This window comes from Lepisma saccharinum, chromosome 13, assembly GCF_977018435.1.
Source record: "Lepisma saccharinum chromosome 13, izLepSacc3.1, whole genome shotgun sequence".
Taxonomy (NCBI): Eukaryota; Metazoa; Arthropoda; class Insecta; order Zygentoma; family Lepismatidae; genus Lepisma; species Lepisma saccharinum.
Window position 1 is genome coordinate 23,800,135 of NC_139241.1, and position 20,654 is coordinate 23,820,788.

At 38.4% G+C, this 20,654-nt stretch overlaps 1 protein-coding gene across 1 annotated transcript in view; it reads left to right on the plus strand.

The window, feature by feature from the left end:
• Positions 1-20,654, plus strand: part of LOC145996897 (uncharacterized) — a 78,659-nt gene that overhangs the window by 27,028 nt on the left and 30,977 nt on the right. The window contains exons 2-3 of the mRNA XM_083133457.1: positions 1,825-1,931; positions 19,494-19,616. Of these exons, the coding sequence (XP_082989583.1) occupies positions 1,826-1,931; positions 19,494-19,616 (229 nt within the window). The 5' untranslated portion in view covers position 1,825. The remainder of the gene's footprint in view (positions 1-1,824; positions 1,932-19,493; positions 19,617-20,654) is intronic.

Below are 20,654 nucleotides of genomic sequence, written 5' to 3' on the forward strand. Positions count from 1 at the left end.
CCCTTGCGCCGACATTGCACAACATTGCCGCGTGATTTTTTGACATAAGCGTACCAAATTTCCTAGTGTTTTTAAATCATCACGGCAATTGTTTTGAAGAAATTTTAAAACATCAGACACAAATTTAAAATTTCGGGTGCTTCATCTTACAAGCATAATGGGGTACTCCAGATGTGCTTGGTTTGCTTTGAATTGCGGTGCGGACAAGCCTTCAAACAGTGATTGAAATTGAATAGCAAAACAGCTAGTTCTAAGTTCGAAATCAAAACAGCTGTCTCAGTCTAGATAGGCTCCTCCACAGTAGTAGCTGTGTGATTAACAACGTCCATAGCACTTAAGGGTTAACTATGTTCTTCCAGTGGATGGAGAATAGCTACAATTACTTGAAAAAGTAAATGTTACTGCCAAATATTGTCGGAAAGTACTTGTATTATCAAGTAGCGTTTCTGACGCATGAAGTTACTTTTATACTGCTAGCAGAATACAAAACGCAGGGCAATGATAATAGGCGGCTGTGCAGAATTGCGCTGGTGCCACATGTGGGAAAAGCAAAGCGAGAGAGGGACAAAAGTAGCTGGTTCCCTCGCACTGCGTGGCAACGTCAACCGGGCTGCGTTGCCTAGTTCGAGCGTAGCCAGATCGACTTCTCTATGGGGTACTTTTGTGTCATCCCTGAGCTTTCGAGCAAATACTGTCAGTTTGTATCACAGTTGGATTACAAAAACCAACTCAACAATTCTACAACGAGATCCTCCATTCTCAACCTTTCGGGACGCGGGCCGTTGTAAATTTTACAACAGCGTTGTTCTTTTGATTCTACCAAAGGCATTTGATATCGTCTCAAAGTGGGGTCCGTGTCCATTCTTTTATTGGACTCTTCCCACTACTTGTAACACTCCTAACGGTTTGTCAGTGGCAAATAAGGCTTCAAACAATGAGTGTTAGTGAATATTGTACAGGTATTTTATTTTTGTTTGTCGTACTGTGAGTGATTTCGTCTTATTCAGCATGTCACATAAATTAGATACAAGTGGTATATAAAGATTTCTTCAAGAATCTTCAGACGAGGAAAGCGATGTAGGCGTGGTAATTAGTGATTGGATGAAAGTGACAGTGACCTGAGTGAAGCAAATATTGAGCATAATGACAATTCCGATGAGAATGAGATTGAAGGTGATTTTTAAATTTAGAAGATGGAGGTTTAAAGTTCAAGAATATTTATGCAGAATTTGTGCTTTTTACTTTTATAATTTCATTGCTTGAGTAATTTTGCATTTGTTTTTATTTGTGTTCATGTAAGTTCAAGTTAATTATTAAAATACTGTAATGAATGATCTCCTACATGACTTAGGTTCCTTTGTATTCTTGAAAGAGCTTGTCACCAATATAAAATAATAAAAGAATTTAGAATCTAGAATTAGTGTTTTATGTCCACTTTGTGCACATGTAGGCTAATCGTGACTGGACCTACAGTATAAAGTGGGATCTGAACCACTGTGTAATGTGCCTCCAAAATTAATAAAATATTCTTACCCAGTAAAAATAGACAATTAAGTATGAAAAATAATGGAAAATATAAATATAAAAACGTTAAAAGCATAGTCAAGAAGTACAAAATAAATTAAGCTTGTGAAGGCAGATAATTTATATATGTTGCAGAAAATACAATACGCGACTCCTCGCGTAAGTGACATAGCACGCGTCCCGAAAGGTTAAACCTCCGAACGCACTAGGTTGGTTCCGACATGGCAACAGCGCGAACTTCTAACACCCGCCTAATTTCATAGCAGTGCGTTTAATGTGTTCTGCCTCATTTCTTTGCAGAATGTTTCCCCGATCGGTGGCACAGCAAGACCAGTACCCCAACGGAAGAAGGGGCATTAACAACCCCATCACTACGCAGCCTGTTTCCAGGGTACAGCAAAACAACGGTAAGTTGTTAATCCTTGCTATCCACGTTGTGCTCTTTTTTCTTAAACATTACTGGCGCACATTCGACTGAAAACCAATAGGCACCTATGCACAGGGGCGGCTCAAGATCAAATTTTCACCCGGGCTAGCTGAATTTGAAAACAATAGCCACGCTTTAATCAGAAATATTTGGTGCCACTATAAAATAAAATCCTTAGAAAAATATTTAGACCTAAAAGGAATGCGGGGACAGGTGAGTGGAGAAGGTTACATAATTTAGAACTGTATAATATAATATAATAATGAAATAACATGATATTACTTCCAGATATTATTAGAATATTTAAATCAACAATACTTACATGGGTAGGGCATGTGGCACGAATGGGAGAGGAAAGAAGAGTTTACAGGATTCTTGTTGGGAAACCTCATGGTAAGAGACCTGCAGGAAGGCCAAAACGAAGATGGAGGGATGAGATGGACCTAAAGGAAATCGATAAGGATGGGAAGATTGGATTTGATCTTGCCCAGAATAGGGACAGATGGAAGGCTTGTCTCCTTCTCCGCCACAGATGTCGTTGAGGTTTTCACCGTAACCCTGGCAAGGAGCCCTTACAAGGTACTACCATCCGGAGCCAGATGGACCAAGGTTTTTTATAGAGGTATTACTCCTCTAGGCAGCTGGTCATGATGGCATTGCACCAGAAATGATCAAGTATATGGGAAAGGAAGCAGAAGATCTGTTGCTCAGAATAATAAATGTGACACGGAAGGAAAAGAATGATAGTGAAGGATTGGGAAATATCAATACTAATACCAATATACAGGGTGATTCTTTATGTAGTTTACAACTTCAATAAATTATAATTATTTATTGGAACCACATACAGACTTGGTTTATATGTCATTATGCAGCAAAACACTTCAAGTTTTGACTCACGTAGTGTGTAGTTGCGGAGTTGATCACATGCGGCGCCACCGATCTATCGTTGAAAATGGCGACTTTCACTGGTGCGGAAAGAGCTAAGAGCGTGTTCTGGTTCGAAGAAACCAAGTCAGGAACGAGTGTACAGCGAAAGTTTCGCACAGAATATGGCAAGGACCCGCCCAGCAGACCAACAGTGTACAAATGGCACCAGACATTTATCGAAACAGGTTGTTCTGTGCTACACACAAAGGTTCCAGGGCGTTCACCCGTGGCTGACGATGTGGTGGAAGCTGTCTTCATTTTACACTCCACTCGACTTTTTTTTGTGGGGGTTTGTGAAAGATAGGGTGTACACCCCTCCCCTGCCTCATAATCTTCATGAACTTCAAGATCGCATCACAACAGCCATCGCTAATGTTACCCCTGAAATGCTGGTTAATGTTTGGCAGGAAATTGACTTTCGTTGGGATGTGTCCAGGATGACCAACGGTGCACACATTGAACCGTAACAGATTTCTAATAAAAAACTTGAAGTGTTTTGCTGCATAATGACATATAAACCAAGTCTGTATGTGGTTCCAATAAATAATTATAAATTATTGAAGTTGTAAACTACATAAAGAATCACCCAGGGAATGCGGAAATCACAGAGGTATTTCACTACTCAGTGTGCCTGGCAAAGTCTATTCAAGAATTTTGGAAACTAGACTAAGACAAGAAATCAAGGATAAATTAGAGGAGACACAAAGTGGATTCAGACCAGGTAGAGGTGTCCAAGATCACATATTTACAATAAGGCAAATAATAGAGAAAGTTATAGAATACAATAGATAATTATACCTATGCTTTATAGATTTGGAAAAGGCTTTCGATAGGGTGCCATGGCAAGAGCTATGGAAAACCCTAAAGAAAAACAATGTAAACAAACAATTAGTAGAAGCAATACGAAATTTCTACAGAACAAATAGATGGTACGTCAGAACTGGCAATAACAGATCAGAGGAATTCAAAACATCAACAGGAGTAAGACAAGGTGATATTTTATCCCCATACTTGTTTATCATTCTAATGGATGATGTTCTGAAAGAAATATAACCAAAGATGAGAAAATTCAAAGTAGGAAATTGGAAACTGAAAACTGTAACTGTATCTGAACTTTTATATGCACATGATATTGTATTGTTTGCAAATTCACAAGCAAACCTACAAAGAAATTTAGAAATAATAAATGGTAATATGTCAAAGAAATATATGAAAATAAACAAAGATAAAACAACTGTGTTAAGGATAGGGAGAATAGAAAAACCCTGGGAAAAAGGAAATAAGCCAAAAAACAAAAATGATTGTGTACAAATCAACTTATGTACCAACATTGATATATGGAAGTGAATCCTGGATAATTAATGAAAAACAAAAGCAAAACTTACAAACAGTAGAAATGAAATATTTGAGGAGAACAGTGGGAAAGACCAGAAGGGACAAAATCAGAAATCAAACAATCAGAATAACATTAAACACAAAACCAATATATCAGGATGTGGAGCAAGCACAACTCAGATGGTTTGGACACCTCAGCAGAATGCCTGAACATCGAATACCTAAACACGTATGGGAAGCAAATGGGAGGATTGGGTGCAAAGAGACCGAAAGGAAGACCACGTAGGACATGGAATGAGGGAATGAAGGATATCCTGAGCAGGAGGAACATCACGTGGAGTGAAGGAAGGAAGTTGGCAGAAGATCGTGACAGATGGCGAGCTCTCTACAAAACCTCGACACCAATCGGTAGAAGAGGATCGGAATAAGTAAGTAAGGAAGGCTTGTGTCGCTGCAGCCATAAACCTTCGGGTTCAAGAAGGCTAGAGAGTTAGTTAGCTAGTGGGAGCCTTCGGTTTGGTGCACCTCTGAAGACGGCTCACCGGCCAGTCGCCCGGGTCGGAAGGCCTTTGAGCCACCCCAAAAATTCTAATAGTACTAACATAAAGTTTTCCGCATCCCTTCTCGGCGGTCTCAGGACTCAAAAAATTTACAGTCGCGATGGGTCACTACGTGTAACATGCAGGGGTCAAGGGGAGATATGCCCCGCGCGCTCAGTGACAAAGGTTCTTCTCGTTTTTATAAAGTACAATATATTGTATGCATCACGAAGATTAGCATTTCGAAAATTTCTCATGTCACATTTATAAATTATCTTCCGGGTGGGAAAATAACGCTGCTTTATTTATTTATTTATTTATTTTTTGAAACAAGAATCTATTTCCTTGCGGCAAAGTTTGACTGGTGTTTTAATGTTACGGAAACGGAACTCTGGAAAAAAGTGTCCTAATCCCATCGACATGGGATAAAATGCGGTGTATTTGAAAAAAAATGATATCATTACAGCTGTAAATATCTCAGTAACTACATAGTCAAGGTAAAGGAAAGTACATAATCCTCAACTCAATAAGATTTATACATAGAAATGTGAATAGGAAATTCAAAGCTATGTGGATGTCACAAATGATTGTTCACAAGTGTTCAACATGAGCGTCACCTGACACGGGATACGTCAAGTCTGTAGTACCTCTCCTGCCAAACACGCCGCAGCCTGTCTGCAGCAACAGTCTCCAGTGCGGTGGTGATTCTCTGCTGGAGTTCCTCAAGGCTTGTATGAAGAAGGGGGGGGGGGACATAGGCGAGGCCCTTCCCATAGCTACAGACAAAAAAATTAACAGGGGGTCAGGTCTGGTGAACGACACAATTGATACAGAATTGATTGCACATTCGCTTGTCGGGATTTAGGCCTGGACGAGCTGCAGCCTATAGGGTATCATTTGCAAGCGTTTACTTATGACACGCCAAAGTGTCGTCGTATGACTCTGATCTTCCTGACTTGCTCTTCTAATGGACTTCCTGAGGCTTCGCACAAATGTTTTCCGAACCCGCCCGACCATCTCGTCCGACGTCCATATCCTTTTGCCCTGCACAACCAGCCATCCTCTTTGAACGTTTTGTGCCATGTCCATACCTGCATTGGTGCATTTTTGGCAAATTCCCTCACAAATGCATTCTGCACAGTCTTTTTTGACTGTGTTCGAACATACTCTAACAAAGAAATTGCCCTTTCTTTTCCAGTAAATGGCATGTCTATACCCTTAAAGGCAGAAACATACCAAATTACACATTGACTTTTGAGGTATTTATACACATAGTGTTAAATTTTCAGATCATTTGCACGGTAATTGGTAACGTTATTCAATAATACGAAATGATATCAAATTTATTGAAACACCCGGTACTATTTCACCACGGAAGATGCTCCTGGCTCGAGTGGGCGAATTCAAACACCAAAGGAGAAGAATGTGAAGAAGACCCTGTTAGAAGGTGGAAACGTTACGTTTTTATGTATATTTTTTATACAATAAATGTTTTATTAACATGGAAACAAGGCTGAACATTGTTAACATGTGTGTTTCAGATCAGCATTTTGCTTGTATGCATTTCGATGTATATTATTTTGTGTTTGTGATTTGCGATGGTTGTTACAGGTCGTAACAAAACTCCTAGAACATCGTTTCTCAACCTATGCGACGCGACCCACTGCTGGGTCCCAACGGGGTGTTTGGTGGGTCGCGAAGTCGGGCTGGAAAATGTGTTTTTGTGGCTTAAAAACCTATTGCATTTAAATTACTAAGACATGTTATTTTAAATGAAACACGTGTTGTTCTTAATCTAAACTTTACAATTCTGTTATTCGCGCTCTACCATTGCTTTCTACCGGCATCTCTCTGTCGTTTTCGGTCCGGTTGCAGCGATGAGATCTTAATTATCTGTGTGACACATGCAATTATTTACTTTTCTAGAATGAAGTATGTGTAATTTGTTTAAGCAAGCGTAAAGATGAGCTTCCTAAAGTACTCGATGTTAGCAAACAATATGATTACAAACTGCGTGCACACCGCTACATGCCAGCGCCCATGCTTGTGGATCCCATTAAGTATAATACCCTTAAGGTGGGTCCCGGACTGAAAAGAGTTGAGAACCAATTTCCTAGAAGAAGAAATAAAGACTATTTTCGCCTTCCACTGCAGCACCCACCATTACTTTGCTACCGAACTCGCATCTTGTGTCGATGATCACAATGACTATAACGGATGTTCCTGGATAAACAAAAAAAGAACAAAAAAAAAAAACCTTCCGGTTTGACCAAATTCCCAATCTACAAGTGGGATTAAGATTATCTTCGAGCTTATTTTGTTATAAATGATTGCATACAGAGGTTCTCTCCCGCGCCAAAGGCACACGGAATCAGGCCCGTACCCAGGATTTTATTGAAGGGGGGGCAAGCCCGAAACCTTTGTTATATATATTTATATATATAATTGTCATGAAATATATGTCAATTATTTATTTAAATCATTAATTAATTAATTTACATATATTTATAAACATATATAAACTAGCAAATTAATTCCTTTAACGACTGGTATAAAATGTCAAGAAATTAGAAGCTAGGTGAAATGTTTTTAATAAGTGTTAGATATTATTTAATTATTGTTTCTTTATTTAAAATGATAATCAATTTTCATACTTTTATTGTGTTACGTTTCTGTAATGTTGCAAATCTATTAATGGTCTCTCGAAAGGAAATATTTCCTTATGAGAGTTGTAGCTAGAGATTTCAGCGCCCAGGACGAGAATGATTTTTGCACCCCCTGCACAGAATATGCACCTCCCTAGATGTAGCTGACATACTTAGACATTGTAGAAATTTTATGTACCAGCCCTAGAGACAGTCAGACAGACAGACAGACAGAGAGAGAGAGAGAGAGAGAGAGAGAGAGAGATAGTGAGAGAGAGATAGTGAGACACTGTACAGTGTCTCTCAAAAGTTTTAGGACAGCGACATTTTAAACTAGGCAACCCAATTTACACAAGGCGTTGGTGGGTTGCGTGTACAGTTAGGCTCAATTTCAGGGTTGCCACATGCACAATAGATATTTATAAAATACGCGAAAGAAATAAAAACAAGTATTATTGTATAAAATTATTAAAAATATCACTATTATATCGCAAGTGACAACATTCTTTCTCAAAGAAAAAAAAATAGGTTTTCTAGTATTTCATCGCTGATGAGTCTGCAGAAAGGAAAAGAGGTGAGAGAAAACGAAAGGTGACAAAGGAGAGGAGAAAGAGAAAGCGAAAGGAGAAGTGGAGAAGTAGAGGAGAGAAGAAAGAGAGGATAGACGAGGAGAAGAGATGTAGTGAGGAGAATGGAAGAAGATTCTAGGAGAGATGAGGAAAATGGAGCAAAGAAGAGAAGGAAAACGAGATGAGAGAAGAGGAGACGAGAAGAGGGGGAGTGGAGAGTAAAGGAGAGAAAAAGAGAAGAACGAAAGGAAGAGGAGAAGAGTGCAGTGGAGTCTGAAATCTAAGACAGGAAAGGAGATAAGAGGAGTGGAGATGAGTGGGATAGAGATAAGATGCGAGTATAGTAGGGAAGGCAATATGAGATAAAAGCAGAGCAGAAGGAGGGGAGAGGAGAAGGAGAAATGTATTGGAGAATGTATTAGATCGGTGCGAAATGCCTTTTGGCTTATCTCAGAGCAAGATAAAATCTTCCATGTAAGATCTTTGATTTTACCTGCAATTATACCACTAAAAACATGAATGTAATTTTAATATTTATAAGAATTATCCAATTTTTGTCCACTTCTCGATTCGTTGAAATAGAGATTTTGTAATTTAATATTTCCCCTCCCCCATCGTTAATTCCAAACTGAATCATTGCGTTTCACACGGCGTGGACAATGAATACAATGGGATAGGTCTAAAACTTACGAAAATTTTCTGCCACCGGAAGGGTTTGGACCTACGACCATCAGATTGACAGTCCTGAACGGTAAACACTACCCTACAAGCTTTCGCTCCTAAAAGCAAGTAGAAGGAGTTGACCAATGTGAAATGTAGATGCAACTCTCCTCCTACATGTAATGTGCAAACAATACTTGTTTGTAACAAAGAAAACGAAGGTAGTACGACTCGGCGAAAACATTTAATGGAGAATTGCACATGATGAAAACTTTTCAATCTATATTTGCGGAGGTTTCCTTGCATTGAACTCGAGACGGAAAAGTGGTAAAATTAGTATGTCCTGAATTGCCACAAATATAAATAGTTATTTCATTAATATTTGTCAATGTCTTTGAAGCAGTACACAATTATCGTTAGAGTATCATAATTCACGATCTTATACATGAAAATATCACTTTGAACGTGCGTCAATTAATTTATTTGTTTATTATTTTATAAATTCCATATGCAGAACAATGTAGCCACTATACACTGCTATTACAAATAATGTTACCTTGCTCTTGTTTAATAGAAGGGGATTTAAAAAATAGAAGAAAAAGAACACCTATTATGGAGGATCGCACCTGGGACAGCAATCAATGCTTTCAAGAACTCTAACTAATACACTACGCTCTTAGTTTACCTTGGAGAAACAGTTTTTAATTATTCTGTCTCGTCAATATTGTAAACGTCATCCTGCAAAAATAAGTTCAATACTCTGATATAGCTCTGTACTTCTAGAATTACTCTATACATATGCATTTGAAATTAAACTCTGAATTTATTTCTTCGTTGTTTAGTATATCTAAGCTTGTGAATATATTTTATTTTTAATTTTATATCGGTTACATGCAAGGTCCGTCGAAGTCCACTTTCCCCCGCTCTAGAAGGTCTGGTCATAACACGCCTTTTCGTCAATCCTCGTGTTTACAACGTCGGCAGGGTTCTGTGACGTCATCAGCATGATACTCTCTGCGTGTCTGCTATTTTCAACACTGTAAAGCATGCAACGCTCTTGTTTTTAAGAGGAAAAACACATACTGAAGAGCATCGCAAAACAACTTACACAGAATACATGAAAGTAATGGTGTATAGAAGAATTATAAGTATGTAAAAGCTTAAACTTGCCCACGGCTAATGCTGGAAAGAACTGGAAGAAGAGCAGCTCTGGGTCCATTGTTTTTGTTTAATTTGCTTTCTATTACTTCCACCTAGATCCGAAACTATAGCGACTCTTTTATACCTAGCTACCCCAACCATTGATATAATATCAAACAACAAAGCCTTAGCTACTGGCTGTTTCCATTCACCTGTCAATCCTCGAAGCATTGCAACCTGAACATTTCTATGGGGACCCAAAACTCTGTCATTTTCACTGTCGTAGCACACTCGTCGTTAACATTCATTTCATCAAACAACAGGACACTCAGTTTTTCCGCTTCAGTCAAACACTCTCCCTGCTGTTTCATAATATTCAAAACTGGTGCAAGAATTCCCGGTGGGAGTCTCAATTTCTGCGCCCAGCGACGAAGTTTTGCAATGCTGGGTAATGGAATTCCGACCTCTGATCGATCTCATGTGATCGCCCTTTGTATTAATGCAGGAATTATATCTTCCTGTTTCCGCCTCTGCTTTCTTTTCCCCTTAATTAACATGTTGATTTCAGTAGCGTTCCCAAGGGGGGCTTAATGTGGGTTATAACCCCCCTCTTTCGCCCAGTATTCCTAAAAAAAAGAACGTCAAAGGTAGGAAAATATGACAAAATGATAGCTGACTACCAAGAAAAAGTATACATACCCCTCCCTTTCGAAAATCCTGGGCACGCCACTGGTTGATTTGCCTTGGAGTAAAGGTTTTGCTCAAAATTTGTCTCACTCTTTTGTTCACGATAGTTCTTCCGCTCCCTTGTTTTTAAAGCCACTTTTGACTGCAATACCTTCTTATACCTTGCTTGCCATTTTTGCAAATTAATTTTAAGGTTTTTGATTTCCTCATGACAATTATTTATATCTGTCTTTAGCTTTTCATTTTCCCCACGAAGCACTTTCAATTGTTTTGTGTTTTCGATTTTTTCACTTTCTATTGAACAAACGAATGACAACACAGATAAAGGCTTTTGTTATTGAGGTGGCACGCTGCTGTTCACAAATAATTGTTCACTTACCTTAGAGAGAACCTTTTTCCTAGCACATCTTGCCTTTGCACGTCTTGCACGAACGCTGTTGTCGTCACAGACCTGCACGTGTGTGACTGGAAGTAACATTGTAGGAATGGCATCTTTCTTTTTTAATCTCTTCTTTGGTGTAATTAATAATAATTTCGATTTTAAATCGCGTTCGTAACATTCTGGTGAAAAATGTGAAGAACAAATACTCGAGTTAGCAACCTGAAATTTGTCTTTTCGATAACATTTGCTCTCCCAGATTTTTCGGAACTTCTCGTTGGGAGGAAATTTATGGTAAACAATATCAATTTCTTTAGTTTTCCTGAGATAGTTTCGACATGTGCTCACAGCACAGTTAGACATTATTATTATCACTCACACTACAATATGAAAAACACAACAAAATGACTAAAAATACACACGAATACAAGAGCAAGGAAAGAACACAGAAACACGTTTCCCCTGCTAAAACTAGCGGATACTAAACTTTCCCCAGTGATCTGTCATGTCTATGACGTCACAGTTTTACAACCACCTCGGGTTGCTCAAAAGGCGCGTTATGAACGGACCTTCCAAAGCGAGCGGCAAACACAGGTCGACGGACCTTGGGTTACATGTACATCTACGAAATAGTTCCTTATAATAACCTCCAGTTGACCAAGTTGTCAATATAAACAAATGGAATACAGATTGTCTTCTTGTTAAAAAGGAGCGGATACACGTATTACTATCCCAATACTTATTCAATAAGGTTTCTTGATTGTCAGAAATTATCACTTAAACTATTGCATGTTGAGCTAGTGCCCACCTAGCCGCCTCTGATGAAATCTATCATTCTTCAGATTCTCTTTAAAATTCGACTCTGGTCACTTGTAACTTGCTGGGTGCAGACACTGTGCATCGACGCACAGTGTTTTGCGATAAGAAGCGGCCTTGAATAGCGTGAGTGAGTCACTTTGAACGCGAGGGAGTTAGGCTACCAAGCTTGTTTGCCTTTGAAAACCAAGTCATTTTTTTTTCACCGTTTCCGAACGCGATTGCTATTGATATATTCTCTCAAAAGAGCAAGAAAGGAAAATTAGACCAATGTTCTCCCGTCGTTTAAAACCAAATATTATCTATTAAACGAAATGTTCACGATTGTCAATAAACCTATCTGAGCATAAGGATGTAAATAATAAATTTCATAGAAAGATTCTCCAAAATTTCTCTCCCACTGTCTACGTCAGGCCAGTACCCAGGGGGGTACTGCAATCCCCCCTCGAACCCTGAAATATTTAAATATGAACATATCAATAACTACGAAAATAACATCGTCGATTTTAGAAATGTGTAAAAAATTCAATTTTCTTCTTATATAAATGAATCTGTTTCTTGCGCAAAAGTCTTCAGGCTGAAATATTGGATGGTTTTAGTTTCATAATGCAAGGCAAGCAGAAGTCCGATTCACCGATTTAGTCAGGACAGTGCGTTACTTTCAATCCCTGTCCCGACTTTCTCGAACTGCAATCGTGATGCGAGAATGTCTCTTTATTATTGCTTTTTTCTTAACTCACAATTAGACATGTTCTTTATTGTAATAATAATTCCTAGTACGCAACATTTAATTTATAAATATATTATTTTCTAAACATAGAATTATCATGACTTTTCAATGGCGCTCGCACTATTTGAACTATTTTGTAATATCTGTATCCTGCGTATGGGCCTGGTCTACGTCAATGACAGAAATACAAGCAATATTTTTATTTATTTTTAGCCCAATTAAAAGAATGTGGAAGAATTTAAAAGAAATAAGAAAGAGCGGAACGACTGTTACTGTACTCTAAAAATTGTTGTTCTTCGAGGAAGAAAAATAAGAAGAATTTACTCCAGCACCTTAACACACTGTCCCACGAGTCTCTCTTGACTAATACTGTCAAATGTGAAGTGATTTTATGAATATAATTTTCCGACTGTTTACGTCTAACGTTGCGCAGATTTGGAAGTTCACAAACGGTGTAATTATTTCGTGTTACCTTACGCAACATCAAATATATTTCATAAGACTGTTCTGAACACGAGACTTGCGTCAGTAAACAAGCATTTCGTATGTTCCAGTATCGCAGGAAAAGAATATCGTCCTGCAATGTTCAAGCCTCTAGATATTTTCCATTAATAATGTCTAATCGCAATAATAAGTTAGAAGAAATAACTCGCATTTTCAAAACTACCAATATTCTCGTTTTTCTTCATCACTTCGAAAATTATTTCTTGAAGATATCTGACATACTACAAGAAAGCAATTCAAAATTAAAGTTCAACTACATGTATACCCAACGACATTTACAATATTGGAGGGACAGAATATTTAAAAATAGTTGCTCCAATCGAAGGTAAGGGCGTGGTGTAGTGGTTAGAGTTCTTGAAAGCATTGATTGCTATCCCAGGTGCGATCCTCCATACAAGGTGTTATTTTTCTTCTATTTTTTAAATCCCCTTCTATTAAACAAGAGCAAGGTAACATTATTTGTAATAGCAGTGTATAGTGGCTACATTGACAAAGACATTGACAAATATTAATGAAATAACTATTTATATTTGTGGCAATTCAGGACATACTAATTTTACCACTTTTCCGACTCGAGTTCAATGCAAGGAAACCTCCGCAATTATAGATTGAAAAGTTTTCATCATGTGCAATTCTCCATTAAATGTTTTCGCCGAGTCGTACTACCTTCGTTTTCTTTGTTACAAACAAGTATTGTTTGCACATTACATGTAGGAGGAGAGTTGCATCTACATTTCGCATTGGTCAGCTCCTTCTACTTGCTTTTAGGAGCGAAAGCTTGTAGGGTAGTGTTTACCGTTCAGGACTGTCAATCTGATGGTCGTAGGTTCAAACCCTTCCGGTGGCAGAAAATTTTCGTAAGTTTTACACCTATCCCATTGTGTTCATTGTCCACGCCGTGTGAAACGGAATGATTCAGTTTGGAATTAACGATGGGGGGAGGGGAAATATTAAATTACAAAATCTCCATTTCAACGAATCGAGAAGTGGACAAAAATTGAATAATTCTTATAAATATTAAAATTACATTCATGTTTTAAGTGGTATAATCGCAGGTAAAATCAAAGATCTTACATGGAAGATTTTATCTTGCTCTGAACTAAGCCAAAAGGCATTTCGCACCGATCTAATACATTCTCCAATACATTTCAAAATGTTATTGAATGTTTCATGTCGATAATTTGACCAATGCATCAATTCTTGACGCTGAAACAATATTTTCTGCAACTACCTCTTCTCTTCAGTCCCTTCTGTTCTTCTCTTCTCCTTCTCCTCTCCCCTCCTTCTGCTCTGCTTTTATCTCATATCGCCTTCCCTACTATACTCGCATCTTATCACTATCCCACTCATCTCCACTCCTCTTATCTCCTTTCCTGTCTTAGATTTCAGACTCCACTGCACTCTTCTCCTCTTCCTTTCGTTCTTCTCTTTTTCTCTCCTTTACTCTACTCTCCACTCCCCTCTTCTCGTCTCCTCTTCTCTCATCTCGTTTTCCTTCTCTTCTTTGCTCCATTTTCCTCATCTCTCCTAGAATCTTCTTCCATTCTCCTCACTACATCTCTTCTCCTCGTCTATCCTCTCTTTCTTCTCTCCTCTACTTCTCCACTTCTCCTTTCGCTTTCTCTTTCTCCTCTCCTTTGTCACCTTTCGTTTTCTCTCACCTCTTTTCCTTTGCAGACTCATCAGCGATGAAATACAAAAAACCTATTTTTTTTCTTTGAGAAAGAATGTTGTCACTTGCGATATAATAGTGATATTTTTAATAATTTTATACAATAATACTTGTTTTTATTTCTTTCGCGTATTTTATAAATATCTATTGTGCATGTGGCAACCCTGAAATTGAGCCTAACTGTACACGCAACCCACCAACGCCTTGTGTAAATTGGGTTGCCTAGTTTAAAATGTCGTTGTCCTAAAACGTTTGAGAGACACTGTACAAGTGTTACAGACTTCAGCTCGGCGAAAGCAAGCACACAGAAAACCTTCTGTTGTGGAGTCCACATTGCTACTTGACTCGTTTGTGCCCGCCGCAAACAATGCATTGACGTGATTTCGCAAACAATGCGGTTATGTGAATGTGTATGTGCAGAGGAAATACACAGAAAAAAAAACATTTTGAGTTATTCTATTTGTAGAACTAAACTCTATAGAAATATCTCAAATACATTTGAAGTTATGATTTTTTCTTTTATTGGACATTTAATTGATTGATTCATTGAGTTGGTGTTTTAAGTCCACTTTATGCACAGTAAGGCTAATTGGGACTGGACCTACAATTTAAAGCGAAATCCGAACCAGTATGTGGCTCCACCGGGTATCGAACCCGGGACCCCTTGATTACAAGGCGAGGACGCTACCACTGCGCCATAGGGGTGGCCCTTATTGGACATTTAAGCCGAACATACTGTATATATATATATGTATATATTGAGTGACTTTACAGACACTGTGTATTTGGGAATGTTCCGTATTCTATTTATATTGTGTTGTAAAGGTTTTGTACTCCAGTAGCTTCCGACTCATTTGTATGTAATTAACAATTTCTTCGCATCTAAAAAATATATGTAAATTATTGACCAATTTATGTAAGTTATTCATTCGTTGAGAAAAAAAATAGAAATTGAATGTTTGCTTGATATTCAAATGTGTTCCTGTCTGATTTCATTGATTTCTTTATTTATTTATTTTGTTGCTTTACAAATGACAGATGTCAAGGAAGAAAGAAGAGGAAACAACATAGCCTCCATGTGATAAATCGATCGGTTATGTGTTCTCTCAAACACAAGAAACAAGAGAGCAAGAAATAAGGAAATTAGAAGAGACATGGGCGTCCGGAAGGGGGGGCAAGGGGGGGGGGCCGTGGCCCCCCCTGGAAAATGAAAGTCAACCAAAAAATATGTATTTCACACACATAATTTCATTTTAGCCACAATAATATGTGTTAATTATTGCATGAACACCATAAATTCAAATTTAAGCAATGTTTTTTAAGGAATAACAATATTTTTGGGGAAAATTTGCCCCCCCTGGAAAAAATACCTTCCTTGCCCCTCCCTGGAGAAAATCCTGCGGACGTCCATGAGAAGAGACTTTCGTTTTCTATTGATTGAACCTAACGTTTCCCGATGTTGCCCTTTGCGCATGGCTGTATTGAAGGGATTTGATTTGATTTGATTATTGGTCTCTAACTTTTATGCTAATCGTGACGATGAGGATGCCTGCTGATATGACGAAATTGATGAAGGGACACTGACAAAGAACACCCATGCCCTGGCACCTGGTGTTGTACCGCGCTGTGCTATCCATTTCGCCACGGAGATCGGTGCAATCGATGGGCACTGTCGGGCTTGGGCCATATTGTGTTCGCATAACGTATCTCTTCAATGTAATCGTGGATTATGAAGACTGGAAGGAAACTCCCGACTCCTGAAATGAATTTGTAAATACATCAATAACGGGGGGTTTGTCTACCCAAATAACGGAGCTACAACCACGGCACACTAAGCAAATCACAAAGAATGAGAACTAACTAGATAGTGTGAACTTCTGCAAAGTCCAATCCCTTTAAACTGCATAGAGTTCTGCAGGACAATCACAAACAAACATGAACATGAATACAAGCCTCACAGATGATTATACTGGCTGTGAGTCCAGGAGTTAAAAGTCTCGTTAGCCTTCAAAAATGGAATCCAGTGTGTACTACTTGGAAGTGAGGTTCACATTTGGGTGCTTACGGGAAGGTCAACCCTTACACGCCAAAGATAATAAAAATCAATACGTAATAATTATAAAACTAACAACGTATTTACAGTGAACTTTTATTTCAAATACAGAACGTCTCCGTTATTAAACTTTTCGTATCAATCTTATATAGAGGCCTCCCTGATGGCGCAGTGGTAGCGTCGTCGTCTTGTAATCAAGGGGTACCGAGTTCGGTACCCGGTGGAGGCTCATAGTGGTTCGCTTCCCACTTTAAACTGTAAGTCCAGTCCCGTTTAGCCTTACTGTGCATAAAGTGGACTTAAAACATGAAATCAATCAATCAATCTTATATAAAGCTTTGTGCATTCTAGCTATAACAGATGTTTTCTAATTATATAAAGGTTGATAAGTAGGGTTCGGAAACTAGTGAAAAATCTGAGGCTTGAAAACAGTGCTAAACCTGATATCAGTCCGTTCCCTGAAAACAATGTTTTCATTTTCAATTTTTCGGCCTTCTTTGGCTTTCGGGTAATTTTTGAGTATTTTTTCCCCGTATTTATTGCATTTTTATTCAATTTTGAGGTTTATTCTTCTCCTTTCATATTGTTTCGTAAATTTTAAATGCATGTGCTAGCGTAACTTACATATTTAAATTTTTTGTGATGGTCCTTTTAGCAAGTTCGCCATTCATCGAAAATACATTCAATGGAAAAGCATAATATTATTATTACTGTCTGGCTGCCTTAGCCGAGACAATGGACGGAAGTGCGCATACGTCAACCGGAAGCGTTCAGTGGCTAAATAGGGGTGACGGAGCTTTGGACAGGAAGCGGGTTCCTTGAAAATCGTCTGCTGTAGAAACGGCAATGAAGTTTCAACGTAGTAACATCGCCGCCAAAATACAAGATCTCTTGCAAGATCTCACTCAGTTGGACAATGGAATTTGGCCGCATCTCCCGAGACCTCACCCGCCAGTCCAATGCCTCCCAAAGGTGTTCTATGGGATTGAGATGAGGACTCTGTGCAACCAGACCAATCGGTGAACATTGTTGTCGGCATACCACTGCATAGTAGCCTCCGAAACATGCCACCTAACATTGTAATCCTGGAAGTAACAGGGGTCCATTCCGTAAAAACGCCACAAGGTTGGGAGCATTTCATTGTCTAGTATTGTACAGAATGCCTGTGAGTTCATTGTGCCACGAACAACCACAAGTGGTCCCACTAAATGATACTAAATGATTCAAATTAGATACTAAATTAACCACCATCATAGGTGCCCAATTACTTTTTGGTAGATAGTGTACATACAGAGATGTTTACGAATTATGTAAGGGTTAGGTAAGCCAGTCATATACTATATCAGCAAACATAACATATCAGGAAAGTATTCATATCGTCACATTAGAAAATAAACTTGTTTGTAAAGCAGTAGCTTAATTTTAGATCTTTCAATTAAATTGATCTTCTTAGTAAATATTATAATTAGCACAAATGTACATAACATTAATCAGGATAGTATTTAATAATAATAATATTGTTGTATATAGTATTATAAGTATAAATGTAGTAACTGAATGGCTTGTGACATTTTCTAGCAAAACGAGGGTGTTTTGTAGAATGTGCAACAGGGGCCAAAACGTCCCAATTTTCCTCATTCCACTTCGAAACGTTTTTTTGCCAATTGTAAGAGCCATCACATACACAACACAGAAAACGGTAATAAACACAACAAGCAAACCCACACAAGCGAAATACCACAGGGTAGTTCGGCGAGTGCTTCTCCCTGCTTCCCCTCTCGCGTTTGGAATCGTCCTTTCCAGGTAGTTTCGTCTTCCTTGGCCGGACTGTAACTGAATTGTTTTGCATTGGATTAAATAATTAGTTGTGGAAAATTTATATTTCCCCCATCAAATTTAAAATACCTTACGTGAAGCCCCTTAATCTGTGGTTTAAAATAAAATTAATCATAATACAGGGTGACTCAAAAAGTCACTTAACACCCTCGGTACAAGGCCACTGCAGCGCGCAACGTGGAAATGGTGATGACCAATCTTTGCCAGGCCAAGGGGGAACCACATTGATGCCACCCGCACGGTCGGCGGCCATCTTGATGTCCGCCATCTTGAATTCAACTTCAGAATTTTAAATGGGAAGGGGGTAATATGATATATCAAATCACGCTAGAATTTCACGGGAAATGCAATGGTGAAGGTTTTTTCGACGTATCTTTAACCAGTAAAAAGTTATGACTGAATTCTTGTACCAATTTGCTCCTTTTCGAGGTGTTAGAAAAATGTCTTAAAATTTGTTTAGCGCATCGGTAACGCATCGAGATCAAAGTGATGTCTAGGGAGAAAAGTTCGCATGCCATTGCACACGATTTTAATCAGATACATCCATGAAACGCTGCGCATTATGATTGGTTGTCGCGAACAATTACAGTGTGATTCTTCCATTAAATGAAAAGTCCTTCACAGTGACAAGGCCTCCCTGTATAAAACAAAATACTGATGTGTGCGAAACACAACTGTATTTTAGTTCTGGCCGGCTACCGTATCTTGGAAGGCCTACTCTGAAAGGAAGTGAATGACTTTACAGAAAAACCTTGCGGTGTATGTTATGTAACCTTGAAGTAAAAAAAGAAAGCAAAACTGCATTAGCACTTAATTGCTTTTTTCCCCCTTCGCTTCACTAATTTAAACAGCCAAACAACAGGTTTTATCAAATTATTCAACTATTCTCTTAAAATTTATGAAAAAATCAAGCTTTCATTTTCAGAGCAAAAATTATGTTTTGGGTTATTTTAAAATAATTTTAAGGGTACTCTATAGGTCATTTTTTGACATATTTTATGTCATCAACTTCCGAACTCTAGTAATAAGCAATCTTGTGTTTTTCAGCCGTTGCTTCGGTGTCCACCAACTGGGCAGGGCAAACGGTGACCGCCCCTCTCCCCACATTCTTCAACATTCTGCGGTCAATGTCTAAGATCACCATCCAGGAGAAGGTACGAGTCACCGGAGGTAAGTCCACTTCAGGTTCTCCTACGAAAAGCTGTCTTGTCTTATATACTGACGTCCAAATGAACGAAAATACTATGGATTGTTATACAGACTGATTCACGTAAAACTGACACATTTCATTGTCAATGTATGTGAACAAAAATAATGCTAGCAACAAGTTATTACATCTGAAACGTAGCATAAATATGGGAATATAATAACATTTATACATACATGCTGAAAACGTTCTTCCCCCTCTTCATGGACATGCTCCTTGTTCTAGGCCGTTCCTTGAAGTGTTGCTATTTACCAATGATTTCGTTTCTAATGCCTTGTTCAATGCTATATTTTTTTTGCAAATGAAATTAAATTTGTCGCACTTAGCAAATAATAACTCAAAGTGAGTTCCATACTAATTTCGCATTAACATTCAAATTCAACCTGGGATAATTTGGGTAATAATTTTGCTGACATTTACAAGCTGTTCATATAGTTTCCTTGCCATTATTTTTCTTCGGAGATTTTTGACTCACTGAGTACATACACATACCTTTTCACACCAACTCAACAATCATTTTTACAAATATTTCAGAATTTCTATACGTGTATTCTGCAAGAGACAAAGTGCAAGCCATTGTCAGTTCAGTTATTGCGTCCATTTGGCTTTCCTTCTATCGGTTATGCAATCTATTGACGAAGGAATGAAATAAAACCTCTTTCTTTTAGACATAAAAGTTTTGCAGTTTCGTTCCTTTTGTTTGATTGAATTGTTATTTTTATTCCACTTTATGCTCAGAAAGGCTCATCGAGACTGGACCTACAGTTTAAAGAGGGATCCGAACCACTGTGCCATGTGCCTCCACCGGGTAATTCCTTTTGTTTCAATTAACTTAACATTCTCTCCCATTTCGATTGTTTGTATTAAATTCACTGGCGGCAGTTGCCCCCCTCCCTACTTTTTGATACCTTTGACTTTGCACTATGGTCTCTCTACCTGTAGAAAGTAAACTTTTCTTGCTCCCTAGTTTTTCACCAAATGGACGGCACTGATTAAAATTA